Here is a 13,958-nt window from a genome sequence, read left to right as displayed (position 1 = left end):
TTTCACTTCTATTAATATATGTAATATTTTAAATCTGTGATTTGACAAAAGCATTTGATTGAATCTACCACAAATCTTTTTTAGTGTAAATAATCTAAAATCACGTAAAAAATAGTTTAAACATTACTAATTTCATTGTAAACAGAATTTTTTTAAAAATTGCAACCAGATTTATTTTTCATAAAACAAAAAAAAACATCGATTTAGGGTGTTCCTCAGGGAGTTATATTGGGACCCCATTTCTTTTGATTTCTTTTTAACTGTCGTAAAATTTATTCTAGATACGTATTTTGTTTATAAACTAAATAGATTTTTTTTAACAATTTCAGATTCATAATGTTGAGGTATGCGGACGGTTCCAAAGGTCCAAGACCAGAGAGTTATAAAGAAGACATAGACTGTGCTAAGTGAGTTTTTTTTTAAATATTATAAGTAAATAATATAATTTTATTAGAGTAGATTTGAAGATAAATAATATAACAATCTCATTTTAAAGTCAATAATTAATTTCTATGGTTTTTTTGTTTGTGAAATATTTAACAACGATTTGATGTAAGCTTTTTGAGATGAGTATAAAAGTTGATCTATTTTTTTTTTACAAATTCATATTATCCTTATTAAAATAATTATCGAATCAATTATTGGGTTTAGCTTTAAATAAAATATGGACTATTTTTAGTATTTTTTTTTCTTTTTTCAGACATTTCGACACAACTGACAAGAAAGAAGAATTATATGCAGAATTAAAAGCTGCAGCTGAATCTGGTTGGGATTTCTCATCCAGATGGTTTATACTGAATGGGACTAATAAAGGTAACTATTCACATATGTCACTGATAGATTATGAAATTGGACATTTTGCAATTTTTACTACAAAATAATAATTCATTATACATGTTACCGTTAGATTATAAATTTGGTCATTTTGCAATTTTACTACAAATCTATCAAAATCAAGTCATGAAATAGCAAATTGAAATTTTCAATTTCTTACATTAAAGTGTATAATAATAATAATAATAAGTTATAGGAGGAATTCTTTGGTATATATCTGTTGGTTTTAATATTATAGGTAATCTAACAAATCTGAAGACTAGATCAATAATACCAGTAGATCTGAACGCTATAATGTGTTGGAATGCTGAGATAATGGCTGACTTCTATCAGCGTCTAGGAAATATTGACAAAGAGAGATATTACAGGAATACACATTCTAGATTAATGGAAGCTATTGAAAAGGTAAGAAATATTTCTTACTAATATTACAAATGCGAAAGTACCTGCCTGTCTCTTTTTAAACATAAGTAATTATTATAAATTAATTAAAAACAGCTTAACTGACGTATGATTGTCTGTTGTCGGCACCGACTAGTTCCGGACCCGTCAGGGGAACTAGTCGGTGCCGTCCCCTGACAAACATACGTCAGTTAAGTCGTCAAATGACGGCACCGACTAGTTTCGATCCAGTCGGGGAACTAGTCAGTGCCGTCACCTGACAAAAATACGTCAGTTAAGTCGTCAAGTGACGGCACCGACTAGTTCCGGATCCGTCGGGGGAACTAGTCGGTGCCGTCACCTGACTAAAATACGTCAGTTAAGTCGTTCTTAATTATTTTTTTATTATGTCTCATGAAAGATTAAATAATTTAATAAATATTACTAACTTTAGTACAACAAATTAAAGATCTGTTTGCAGATAGACTTATTGATAATTATTTTTGTCAGTGTTTTTGTACAAAATTACAAATGCTGTTAGGATTAACTAGATATTGCTTTATTACTGCTTAAATTCTTTTCATTATATAATTTATTTCCAGGTATTATGGCATGAGGATGTAGGAGTTTGGCTGGATTACAGCCTGGAATCTAAACGACGGCGGGACTATTTCTACCCGTCTAATGTTGCCCCACTTTGGACAGGCAGTTATGATAAAGCTCGCACTGAGTACTTCGTTAGACGAGTTATTAATTATCTAGATAAAGTTAAGGTAATTTTTAATAATTTTTTATTTATTTTTAATGCTTATAAACTTTTAAATACTAATTTATTAATATTATATACTAGCTTTTACCCGCGACTCCGTCCGCACGGAATACAAAAAAAATGCACACAAGATAAAAAAGTTCCTATGTCCGTCTCCTAGTTCTAAGCTACCTCCCCATCAATTTTCAGCTAAATCAGTTCGACCTATCTTAAGTTATAAAACGTGTAACTAACACGACTTTCTTTTATATATATAGAAGATAGATGTGAATGTTTAGATGTATGTTTATTTGAAGGAACTGGAACGACTCAACAGATCTTGATGTAATTTGACATACATTTATGACATAGTATGAAAGAATACATAACTTACTTATTAAGTTATTTTTAATTCCTAACTTACAATAAATATGTAATCGAAAAAACTGATGAAAAAAAATTAAAACAATTTTGTAATCGAAACTTCAAAACAAGAAGTCTTCTTTAAAAAGACTCACTTCACTATGAAGTTAAATATGTCAAATATTTTCTATTAAGCGTAGGTTTCTGAGATCAAAGTTTAAATTTAAAACATATATTTTTTAATATACGTCCTCTTGTACTGAAATTAATCTTTATTTTTCTTTGTATTTCTTTTTCCAGGTTGACATCTACGAGGGTGGTATCCCCACTACATTTGAGCATTCCGGAGAGCAATGGGACTACCCCAATGCATGGCCACCGCTGCAGTACATAGTGGTGACAGGTCTGGCCAACACCAAGCTGCCGGAGGCCACACGTCTGGCCTATGAGATGGCCACCAAGTGGGTCAGGTCTAACTTCGAAGTCTGGAAGCAAAAAACTGCTATGCTGGAAAAGGTTAGATATATTTATATAACTTTTTCTATTAAAAAAATGACCTTAAAATTTATTTTTTGTAACTCATTTTGTAAAAAATTACATAATTTGTAGAAGTTCGATAAATTACTTCCATACGCGAGAAATTCTAGTTAGAGAGAAACCTCTTAAAGCGAGATACTCTAGTTTGAGAGAAACCTCTAAAAGCGAGAAACTCTAGTTTGAGAGAAACCTCTAAAAGCGAGAAATTCTAGTTTGAGAGAAATCTCTAAAAGCGAGAAACTCTAATTTGAGAGAAACCTCTAAAGGCGAGACTTTCTCGCTTATGCAGGTTCGATTGTATTTTTAAATTGTTTTATCCTGTTTTTTTAAAGTAAATACATGTTTTTTTAGTACGATGCGACAATATTTGGTGGATATGGCGGCGGAGGAGAGTACGTTTTACAGACCGGCTTTGGCTGGACCAATGGCGTGGTTATGGCGTTACTCAATCGATATGGAGGTGAGCGATATACAACTTTATTTACAGGGTAATAAGGTCGCATATCATTTGATTGAATTCATCATTATTAATTATTGGGATAGGATATCATATGAAACATTTAATTCATCGTTTTTTAATTTAATTCATACTTTAGTTTTTTTGTTGGTAAAAAATATTACTAAACTATAATATTGAATATGTTGTCTATTTATATTTGGGTTAAAATTGAAATTTTTCTAAATAGCATTTTTGAAAAATAACACAACGCAAAAGTAATATTTTTTTCCAAACAGTTTCATTCCAATAAATTAATTTTTCCAATTTTCTTTGTATCCGTCGTAAATTTAAAAAAAAATGTCTCTAAGAACTTTAGTTTGCCGCTTCAAAAATATTAATTTGAAATTTTCTTTGTTCATTCATTCGTTCATCACTGCAGTCGGAGATGGTACGTTCATTTCAGTTCACTTTGTATGTCATAATCCAGTAATTACCGTGGGCTTTCACTGAAGAAACTGATACAAGAAAATATTTGCCATCTCTGTCTATATCATAGAGGATAAAAGGGGTACATTGTGAAGGTTTTGTTACAGTGGAAACCCTAGGTTTAGAATACATGTTTAGGTTATTATTGTTACGAACGCTTTATTTTTTTTAAGAGTGAAAAAAATTGTATGTCTTAGGGGATTTTTTAAAGAGAGGTTAATATTAATTAATATAACTGTAAGTACAGTTTAGTTCAACAGTCACATAAAATTTTAAAAACACTCAATTTTTTTTTTTAGCTCTTTTGTATAATTTGCTTATTTCTAGATTTGATTTTTATTATCGTAGTAAAGTATAGTAGCTTTTTTTGCTTTGTAAATTGTATTTTTTTTTAACAAATTGTTGTTTTCTATTATGTATATTGCTTTTGTGTATATTTATTATTATTATTTTTATGCAAACGGTCTATTATAACATTTTCAGTCGAACCTAGATAAGCGAGAGTTCAAGAGACCGCAACTTTTTTCTCGCTAGAGGTTTCTCTCTGACCCGAATTTCTCGCTTATAGAGGTCATTCGACGGGACTTGACTGACTCTCACTTACAAAAGTTTCTCGCATATCTACGTTCGATTGTATTTAAAAAGAAATAAGCCACAATAATAATTTAATTTAAATTGAAAAAAAAAATTAACTGTTGATTTTAATTGCAGTTACATTTGTGTCAATACAAATGTATGCAATAAAATGTTACAATAATATTGTGGCAGTTCTTAAACTTAATATTATCTGTGTATTTATATTTTATTTCTAGCAACTGCATGTAAATATCTATCGGGCTATACACTAATTTATGGTTTCTGACGCTTTTATTATCTATGGTCACGGTGCTAAAGGGATTTTTGATAGTGCATGAAGGGCATTGGGGTCTTAAGTTTTATTTATAAATAAATAATAAAGTTAATTTCCTAAAATATTTATACAATACTGTGCACATTATGAAGTTTATATTTGAAACATTCTAAAGTTTTATTTTTTAATAATTTTTTATTTGAATGAATTAATTTTAAATAAAATCTGAATTTTAGTTAAAATTCTACAAAAAAATGCCAATCAAAAATATTGATTTAATTTTAAAAATGGTCGATAAATCTGTAAACTGATAGAAATTAAAAAAAGGCAATCCATAAACACTGGCCAGTAATAAACTAAAAATAAACTGGCAACTAATAAAATTGACCGGTGACAAAATAAAAAAAATATATTTGGAAGCCTATTGGTTAGTGTATAGTCGGCGTGTCGTGCTGTTGCACTGACGCCTGACTATTTGACAGAGCGGTTGTCAGCAGCGGAGGCGTTCGGGTCTGATGCTGTTGATGGTGCGGTGCATGGCGCGGCTGTCGGTGCCAGCGGGGTGGCCACCGCCGTGCTTGTGGTCATGGCCTCCGTCGCTGCAGGAGCGTTAGGGTGAGGTAAGAAAAAAATCTATTTAAAAAATTCTAGACCTCTTGTTCTTTGTTACCTTTTCATATAAAGAAGGAACGAGTAGGGGAAGCTGATTAGGCTAGGAATGGAACGTATTGGAAGGAGAGATATGCTCTTATAACTTTATTTCCTCCTCTAAGGTAGACATCGACAACCTTTCAACTTGAACATTGTACGTTGTACTATATCAAAAAAATAGTGTTTGTCATTCAAGCATTTCTAGGTAACTGCATAGATTGTGATGTAAATTTTTTAGGATATGCTTAGAACTTGAAGGTATTTGTTTCATCTCCTATTATTAGATTTATCTAGACCTGTCTAGGCATAGTTGCTTTTTAGATAACTTGTATCACCATCTTCCTATAAGGGGGCAATTTCATTGGTTGTTAGCGCCCGCAGTCGTTGTGTGAAAGATTTCCATCACAAGTCCTTTTTACAATAATCTCATTTTCATTAGACTTTAACTCGTATGCGGGGACTCCCCGTATATTGTATAACGACCGATTTATTTACTAGTGAAATTGTGCCCTAATTACATTATGTAAATTACTGTATATGGTAAAAACATTTAAAATGAAATTAACTTTTTGTAGAAGCGTATATTGAGAAACATGAATAGAAAAGACAACTAAAAATACAATGACATTAAGAATGTGTTCTTTTTTCTATATTTTAAATTCTTCTTTTTTCTTAATGCCATTTCACCAAAAATATGTAAAATCTCCTTGAACATACCGGCCACCAAAAGACTACTAGTCTTTTCAATAACCGAAGACCGGCCACCGTGAGGGAGAATCTAAAAAAGTTGCCTTCTATAACGATCGTTTAAAAGACTCAATCCTCTTTGCACTTCATCGTTACGACTCATATTAAATGCTAGTTATTCAGCTCCTGTGTATTCTCTCCTCTTCTGTAATGATAATTGCTCTCATATTCGGTGGTGGAAACTCTAGTGTTTTGTGCTAATCTTCTTAGAGGTGCTGAATAATTTCTAAAACTCTGCTGTAAATGTTCTACGTTTGCCATTACTATATTCTGCTTAAACGTGTTGTTACTTTCTCAATTGTACAGATGAAATCTGTGCTATCACTTCGTGTATCCTCAAACTCTTCTAACTGCGTATCTTGCAAATGCTGCAATGAATTCTGATTGCATCTTCTAATATTAATTGTATTGTTCTGAAATTGCTAATTATTCATCTTCTCCTTGCTCAAATTATGTAAATATACTCTTTTATCTGCAAATCAGTGTGTTTCTAATTCTTCTTTAAATCTGATTTCAGACATCATTTTTTCTTAAAGTTTTAGTTTCTATTTACATTTCTCATATCATTGTAACTTACTCATCTCTATACTTAGTCATTTGATTAACTTATACTAAAAAATGTTCACTATATAATCTCAATTGAAAATCAGCAACTTCATAACTAAGTATAGCTGTAATGATATAAGACGTCAAACAGCTAAATGAATCGAATGAATGTGAATATCTGACAATATGTGACTTTACTAATATGATAGAGAAATCCAGGTAAGTGGAATGGACTGTATCTTAAAAATTGTAGTGTTCTCTATCTCAGAATCTTAAATAGCTGAATCGCTTCTGAATCTCAAAACTCCAATAGAAGAGTGCTGCTGCAATGAAAATGTTGATTTACTTTGTATTGCTCCTAAAGATTGTTTTGGTTCATCGCGCCAAGCGATGCTTCTTGTTTTCTTCAGCGATCTCAACTTTAACATTGTGTAATATCTCCTAATAATTATTTCTGTGTGATTTCCATCTAATAAGTGTGCAAGTCTTTCGCGGAAGAAATGTCGATCTCCTATTTGTTTGTGTCTGTCTTCTCTCATTAATTGCATGATGTAGTAAACATTAATAAAACAATTGTTTCCTCATTCGTCTTTCGCCGCGTGGTCTTAACTTAGATACTCTATGATACTGTTCTCCACTTTTAGAGTATGTGAATTTGTAAATACTTTACTAAATGCTTATATCGGCGAACGACTTGATGGTACCACACGTTGTATTCTCTTCAACAAATTGTTTGAAAATAACTTACTGATTAACTTCCCTTGTCATTTCCTTTTATTTTTGTCTGGTAAATTAGCTTCATCATCTTTTGTTAATGTTCCCGTAGTGTTGCTTAAGTCTCATTCTGTCTACGAAAACTTCTGGAATAAATCTCGACTACTTATGTGTATGTATACTCTCTCTATCTCTTACAAAAAACTCTTTAATGTAATGATGTCATAAGTATTTCTTATATGTTGTGATTTTCTAATATTGTAAGTGCACTTTTATTTGTGTTGCTCTCTCTGTCTCGCTTTCTCTCTCTATGCCATGCTTGTTCTGACCTGTGTGACTCACTCGATAGACTCATTCTATACGAGTGAACTATGCCTGTCTCCTTGTCAAATATACCATTATTGTATGACCTCAGTCCTTAACTTAAAGTAATGGTACCTCACTTATTAAGAGACAGGTGGATCCTTTATTCCACATCATGAAAAAAGGGCTGTGACAGGGAAAAAGTAATGCAATGACATCTAGGTGGAAGGTTGTATATTGCTTACCGCACTCTTAACTCATCTTACCTTCACCTATGTTTGTTACCTCGATTTGTCATCAATCCTTTTTACCGAGATTAACTCGGTAATAAACGAGGCCTGTATCCTGGTCATGTAGAGCGCTAACGACGTGTGTATAGTCTGTCTGAAAAAACATCTGTTAGTGCTGTTGTAGACAGTAACATATTGACCAGGCTGCATTTTACAGGAGAAGTGTAGTAGTACTAATTGTTCCTTCTCCTTCGGGTCTTTTGTTTTCCTGCTGCTGTATTCATGTTCTCCCAATATATCTACTTCCAGGGTGTGTGACTGTCTGCTGTTTCAAATTAATATTTTACAAGATGTGAGTTTCTTACTTAATGAATAATACTGAGCGGTTGCTTAAAATGCTTTCTTGTTTCATTGTGTTTAACTTATGTATGGTTCTTGTAAAGTAATATAATATGTTTGATAGCATTATTGATTGAGGTATGTTACAATTCTTCTGTAGGAAACTGAGCTATCAATTCTTCTTAATGAAACATGTTACAATTGGCAACATACCGCTTATAATCCGAATACTTCTTAAGAATAGTCCAGGCTTCTGCAACTTCTCAACTTACTTGTACTGTTTCAAGCAATGTTTATTTCTTCCTTAGACTATGTGAATATGATTAATAAGCTTCCGTATTGTTGCTGACTGAGACATCTTAAAAATTGTAAAAATTGTTCTTAAAAGCGTTATTTATTACCACTCAACAGTATCCATTGGTCTTGTAAAATATGCGGCTCGAATCGGACCAAAATGTATATGGTAAAAACATTTAAAATGAAATTAACTTTTTGTAGAAGCGTATATTGAGAAACATGAATAGAAAAGACAACTAAAAATACAATGACATTAAGAATGTGTTCTTTTTTCTATATTTTAAATTCTTCTTTTTTCTTAATGCCATTTCACCAAAAATATGTAAAATCTCCTTGAACAATTACTTTCCATCGTTTTTAATTTTTTATATATTTTTTTTGTTGCAGATATTATTTGGTGTTATCTAGCAGCGTTATGAGGCATATTAAAAGTAAGATCATTCCATTATCCTTTATTTTTTTAAAGTTTATATTTTTATTTTATTCACAATATTATTTAACATATCTTAGATAAATTTTACACTATATTTATTTTATAATAGGTTTCTATATCAAAATACTGGAAAAAAAAATACAGTTTTATTCCTGAAAAAAAAAAATGCGACAGTTATATGTTTTTCCCATATATCTTGGCTATGGAAACTCATATACTCGTAGATAAACTTGTAGAGAAATTTATTGTATGTTATAATATATTGTAAATACTACAACAATCTCAAATGCTTCTGCAACTTCTATCCATGTATATCCGTAGTCAAATGTATATCCACACTAATATGGATATCCATAGTAGCCTATGAAGTCAGTAAAATAGCAATCTTTAATCCTTCTTTACAAAGCACCAATATGTAAAAATGCTTTAATTTTCATTAATTGCGTATTCAATTAGTTGCAATATACTATCTATTAGATAACATATATACCATATATTGGATAACATAACATAAAAAATTACATTTGACAAAAATCGCCCAGTGTGATAGGGGTCTAATGTGGTAAAAAAGTAATTTCTTTGCCTTTCATCCTTTATTAATATGTATACATAAGTATTGTGAATTCCATTACCATTGGTTTCTGAGACAAAAATAAAACATATCGTCATCCCTGTCATTATCTTTGACAAAACAGAGATAATAATATGTTTTAAACATGATTTTGAGCTCAGAAACCAACGGTTAGTATAATGAATTATGTAAATTATTATAATTTCTTATTTAATCTATAATGTTTAAAAATAATATATGTACAGTCGAACCTAGATAAGCGAGAGTCCAAGTGATGGCGATATTTTTCTTTTTGTAGAGGTTTCTCTGTAACCCAAATTTCTCGCTTATGGAGTTCGTCCGTCGGTATCGGACAATGACTCTCGCTCATCAAAGTTTCTCGCTTATCGAGGTTACTGTATTTGCTTAAATTTTCTTTATTGCACCGAATAAATAAAACTATTTTATTTTCCTTTACTATTTTACTAGAATAATATAAATTATTTATTATATTTACTTATAATTTTAGTGAATTTCGTAGTGTATTATTATAATAAATAATATTTACTTAAATGTTATCATCTTATAAATCAGGGAACGTATTTTTATTTTTAATTTACAATTTTCTATTCAACTGTACCAACTTTCTATTAGATTGCTAACTTTTATGTTTTAAGGTTAATTCTAAAGAAGTGTCTATTTGGGTCATAGAAGTGCCATCAAATAATTTAACCCTTGTGATTATTGGAATAAGGGTCATTTGCGTACGCTAAACAACACCTAATACACGAATTTTGTGTATACAAAATACTGTGTCGCATGACATTGGTTAACTTGCCTTTAGAATGTCAAATTAAACAAAAAAACGCACATAAAGATCTGTATTTAAATAAAAAGAATCATCACAAAAGCCTTGAAATCTAGTGCCATCTTCCGGAAATTTCTTACTACACACACATTGCAAATAACAAGTGTCCATTACGACTCTTCCTTATCGTGATAATTCCGGTTTTTATAGCCGGATAAATCAATTTGGAGTTGCTAGTACGTTGTTATTCAATAGCTATATAACTATATCTCGTTGCTATTTATAAGACTACTAGTACTGACCATAATTTCCGGTAGATTACTGGTTTATTTTAACTCTGTTATATATTAGATTGTAGATTGATGTTAGTGTAATTTGAAATTTTGAATATTCTTTTTGGACCCTAAAATAAATGTATATTTTTAAGGAATCGGTATTCAAATAATTCGTAACCAAAAACCGAGCTTGTACCGTTTTTATTTCAGTTGAAAGTTCAAATGGTAGTTTCAAATCTTAAAGAACTTTTTCAAATACCTTTTTTTTTGAATAAAAAATCGACTCCATTTCGTTGCAAAAATTGCCTACAATTGTACTTGCAGTCTGACGTCAGATCGCATGTGCAACATCTAGCATCTAATAATAGGTTTCCTGTAATAAATCTAGCTTAGTGATCCGAGTTAGAGATGTAAGGTTGAGGTGAATGTCGCGTTGTCCCGTCGCGCAATTTCTACTGTCAAGGTCGCCATATTGGTTTAGCGTCAAATTGTTTCCCGCCATTTTGTACATCACAGATTATAGATATTTGACAAGCATAGATTAACGTAAATAAAAGACTTCAATTTTCCAATAATATTTATTTAATTAAATACAAACTACAAGTTTCACTTTTTTATTATAAAATCTTGCGAAAAAAAGTTGATCCACTGTTACTGAGCTGAAGTCTTTTTTAGTTTTATACCAATATTCTGCGTAAAATAATGTTAATTCAATGGCCTTTTAGTATCAATTTATGGCTTAATGTAATTACAATCACTTAACATTGAATATTAAAAGTATTTTTAATCAATTCGCTTGTAATAAAAAGAACAATTGCAAAGACATCGTTATTTAATAACTGTATTTATTTGTATTAAGAAGTTTTATGAACCCTTAAACTAACTACACACTTTCAGTTTTAACTGAACAGTCAGACAGTTCAGTTTAACTGACAGTAACAATGTCTACACGCGTAAGTTTTAACAGACTATTGAGTTAAAACTGAACTATAGCTTTAGTGGTATTCTAAAGAAAGAAAATTTAACTCAGAGTTTTCTTACTACTTCATGATTTTGTCTCTTTTTTTCTTTCTAATTTAAAAGAATAAAAGGTATGACAATATATTGTCAAACAAGTTTGACAATGGAGGTGACAGTTAGGGAGGATACGTAATTCTATTATTGTATGCACTAGTATTTTCATTGTCCCAATGGGAACAATCAAGGTGCCTTGTCCAATGCATTACATAATTACAGGCCAGGACAAGGCCATTAGGACATTCATGTATTGTTTAGTAATTGTACTATAGGTAGTCTACTTTTGTCACAAAGTACAAGCTTTAGCGATTTTATAAGCGATATAGGTTTATCATATCCGATTACAAAATATGTAGCTAAATTATTTAAAAGAATTTTAAGTAAAATTATGTTGTCTAAATTGTTTTGTTTTCTTTATTGGATTTAAATATCATAGATTATGTCAAAATATAATTGTACAAAAGTCTATCTCAGGCATAGAGTCTTTTCTTCCTTCTTTCATTCTTTGTATCTCTTTTTCTCTCTATCTTTACTATATTCTCTATCTTTTATCAGCCCGCTTTATTATCGAATCTCTACAATCTAAAGCCAATAACCATAAATATTAAAAGACAATAAAAATATTTTAATCCGAATTCTCTACCCCCTATGACTTGCACCAAGCCGTATCTAAATGTACAATCACATAACTTACCACAATCAATTCTATATCGTGTTGTTAACACAATAGAGTCTAAAATAGCTTGTACTATTTGAAATTCACCTGCAACCTTGTCACATCGCTTTGTAACACCTTTATCTATTTGTTCGTTCAGTTTCATACAAATACAGCCTTTTGTGTAAATTTATATGATGTCCTTGGTGTACTGAATAACAACTATCTTTTAATCTTTACAAAATAATGTTGAAACATGGCTTGAATTTACACAATTAACAACTTAATTGTTTATGTGATCACAGAATCTTTTGTTTCGTTGTTCATTTGGCTAGATTAATCGTTGTAATTGTTTAATATTTACCTATAATAATTAAATTACGTTCCACAAGTACTAACTAATCTTTTACACTAGCTGTGAGATTACAATCTTCGCGTTGTCATTTCATCTTTAGGTATTGTAGTTCTCAGTAGACACCTGACCATCGTTTGCTTCGTTTGCTGATAACTTTGCTCTGTTCTTGCCCAGTTCACATTTCCTTGAGTTTTGAGTTATCACTAAACATCTTTTATATCGGTCACCTTACACTAATTAGAATGGTACCAAAAATCATCTATTTCTACCATAAATTAGGGATTCGTGGCTTTTCCTCTTCGTTTTCCCTATTGTTAACCTCTTATTGTACCAGGCACTAGACACACATAAGATAAAAAAGAGTACTATTTCTCTCCTACTAGAGAGCTAACTTATATACCTGGATTATATACCTATTTATTATTGTCTTAATTTCTTTGTTTAAAATTATCAGAAATATTCGTTTTTCTTGTATTCATGTCATCAACGTAAAGTCCCAGGAATTGTTACTTACTTCAATGTTGGGAATTTCCCTGATTAAATATTGAATACTAGTTCTCGCCTGCGATTCGCAGAATCAAATAAAAATAAATTAGTGGCCTATGTGTTTTACGCTATGTTCTTCATCCAAATTTCAGCGAGATATATGTAGTTCTGGAGATACCTTCTTACAAACATCTATCCATCTGTACATCCAAATATTCGCATTTATAATATAAAGTTAACTTACCTAGCTTTTACCCGTTACTTCGTCCTCGCAGAACAAAAAAAAAGCACACAAGATAAAAAAGTTCCTATGTCCGTATCCTAGTTCTAAGCTACCTCCCCATCAATTTTCAGCTAAATCAGTTCGACCGATCTTGAGTTATAAATAGTGTAACTAACACGACTTTCTTTTATATATATAGATAGATGCTAATGTTTAGATGGATGGATGTTTGTTAGAAAGTATCTCCAAAACGGCTCTATGGATCTCGATTAAACTTCGCACAAGTGTAGAGTCTAGTCTGGAAGAACACATAGGCTACTTATTAAGTTTTTTTTTTTAATTCCGTGGGGACGGAGTCGCGGGCGAGACCAACTAATAATAATTTGTCAATGTTTTAGCATATTAGAAATAACTAGGAATTATAAATGATTTGGTATTAAACTGTTTAGATTTCTAATTATTTCGGATTACGAAACAGTTTTCATTAGAAACTTCCAGCAACTTGTTAAACTAAATAAATGATATTTGGATGTTATCATATTTTTTCAAGTATTAAGAATTCTTAGTTTGCTTTAGTAATTTTCAACAAATGCGTCATACATTATCACTTATATTTGTTAACTGAAAGAATAACTTAAATGACAAGTTCAGAAATTTAATATACAGGGTGTTACTATTAAAAAATATTAAA

General features: G+C 30.9%; 1 protein-coding gene across 5 annotated transcripts in view; it reads left to right on the top strand.

Annotated features, from left to right (window-relative positions):
• LOC106707325 (trehalase) overlaps positions 1-13,958 on the top strand; it is a 54,520-nt gene that overhangs the window by 37,481 nt on the left and 3,081 nt on the right. For 3 of the 5 annotated variants that reach the window (XM_045683772.1, XM_045683771.1, XM_045683773.1), the window contains exons 8-14: positions 330-407; positions 701-813; positions 1,073-1,239; positions 1,818-1,988; positions 2,627-2,842; positions 3,215-3,323; positions 5,121-5,253. In XM_045683772.1, the coding sequence (XP_045539728.1) occupies positions 330-407; positions 701-813; positions 1,073-1,239; positions 1,818-1,988; positions 2,627-2,842; positions 3,215-3,323; positions 5,121-5,253 (987 nt within the window). Of the gene's footprint in view, positions 1-329; positions 408-700; positions 814-1,072; positions 1,240-1,817; positions 1,989-2,626; positions 2,843-3,214; positions 3,324-5,120; positions 5,259-8,852; positions 8,910-13,958 lie in introns of those variants that run through there. The other 2 variants (XM_045683775.1, XM_045683774.1) reach the window with 2 other exon arrangements.

Source organism: Papilio machaon, chromosome 23 (assembly GCF_912999745.1).
Source record: "Papilio machaon chromosome 23, ilPapMach1.1, whole genome shotgun sequence".
In the NCBI taxonomy this organism is placed as follows: domain Eukaryota; kingdom Metazoa; phylum Arthropoda; class Insecta; order Lepidoptera; family Papilionidae; genus Papilio; species Papilio machaon.
The sequence above is the reverse complement of the archived record's forward strand: the minus strand, read 5'-3'. Positions and strand labels throughout refer to the sequence as shown.